Genomic DNA, 1,512 nt, shown 5'->3' on the forward strand with positions numbered 1-1,512 from the left:
ACAGAGACTTCAGTATTCGTGAGCTCAGAAGGAGATGTTTGGAGAAGACGAGAAGACTCGTAGAGAAGGAAAAGGGGGGATGAGCTGAGGAGAAAAAGAAGAAGAAAGAGACGTTTCTTTTGAAAGAGACCAGGGCAGGAAAGAAAAATAGAGGATGCCTGAAGAGAAGGTGTAGGAGAGAGAGGATTTCGTATATGTTGAGAATGGAAAGAGAATGACTTGGTCATACGGAGAAAAAGAGGAAGAAACGAAGGCTACAAAGATGTCGTGAGAGTTCCAAGAACGAAAACACACAGCGCAAGAGCTCACAAGACTGAGGTGTATGTACACCTGAAGGGATTGAGCGAGGTCCCAAGAGGTGACGTCTATGGAAAGATGTCTCGTAACGAAGAGATAGAATATGAGAAATAACTTTTGGACGCTCTTCCTTTCTCTTTTCTTCCCCGTCAAAAAGGAGAGAGAGAGAACATAAGACTGTGAAACGAACGAAATAGATAGGAAGAGAAGACCTGTCTTTACGTCGCAGCCCACTTGAAAGATGCCTAAGCGAGAGAAGACGTTTGTGTAATACCAGACAATCGACGCTTTCTAAGATGAAAGAAAACAGAGAAGTTTTGACATTCCTATTCCATCTTCTCAGTGAAGAAATCTCATCTTTTCTTAGCTACGATCTGCACAGTGTTTAACAGACGACGAATCGTCTGATCGACCCAAGAGTAGAAGAGAGAAGCTTTCGCTTTTAAGGTGGCAGAGAAAACCCTCCGCTTATTCTCCTCCTTTCTTATCTACTAGCTTCGATTTGAAAAGGGAAAGATTAAGAAATTCCTGTCTCTCTACCCCTTTCTGTCTATCTTCTACTTGGTAAAAGGAAGAAGATGAAGAAGATTTACTCTCTCTGTCTGTCTGTCTATCCCCCGGGAGTACCGCCCGGCCCGTCTTAATGAATGATAGAATCTCACGTTGATGTGGCTAACCTGCGTCTATGAGAACGGAAAAGAGGGCTTTTCTATCCCTCGCTATTCTCTAGCCGGAAGAGAGAGGGATACGCTAATCTGTTCAATAAGAAGCAGAAAGGGGGAAAACCTTCAAAAAGGATCTCTATTTGAGAGAAAAGAGAGAAAGAGAGAGAGAGACAACAGCTCGAACTTTACGCTGAAAACGCAAGGCAGGCAAGGGAGAAAGAAGAAAGATTCGAGATGGCAGGAAGAAAGAAAGAAAGAGGAGAGAAACGAGAGAAAGAAAGAGGGGGTGTCGGGATGAAGAAAAAAGAAACCTAAGAGAGGAAAGGAGAGAGAGAGAAGGGAAGAAAGCAATCAGAAAGAATGAAGAGAGTGTTTCAACGGCAGAAATGGGGAGGGAAGAAAGAAAGAAGAGAGAGAAGACAGCACTCTTTTCTCTCTCTCAGCAGCAGACTAACAGTTAAGAGAGAAAAAAGACACTCAAGAAAGAAGAAGAAAAAGAAAAGAAGAAGAAAAGAAAAAGAAGAAAAGAAGAGCGGCATGGGCGCTGCTA

General features: G+C 43.0%; 1 protein-coding gene across 1 annotated transcript in view; it reads right to left on the minus strand.

Annotated features, from left to right (window-relative positions):
* Window positions 1-1,474, minus strand: part of CSUI_005451 (uncharacterized protein) — a gene marked incomplete at its 3' end in the record, with an annotated part of 1,666 nt that extends 192 nt beyond the window's left edge. The window contains exon 1 of the mRNA XM_068065627.1: window positions 1-1,474. This exon is cut by the window's left edge and continues 192 nt beyond it. Coding sequence (XP_067922401.1) covers window positions 1-227 — 227 coding nt within the window.
* Window positions 1,475-1,512: the final 38 nt, after the last annotated feature.

Source organism: Cystoisospora suis, assembly GCF_002600585.1.
Source record: "Cystoisospora suis strain Wien I chromosome Unknown contig_2639, whole genome shotgun sequence".
Classification (NCBI taxonomy): domain Eukaryota; phylum Apicomplexa; class Conoidasida; order Eucoccidiorida; family Sarcocystidae; genus Cystoisospora; species Cystoisospora suis.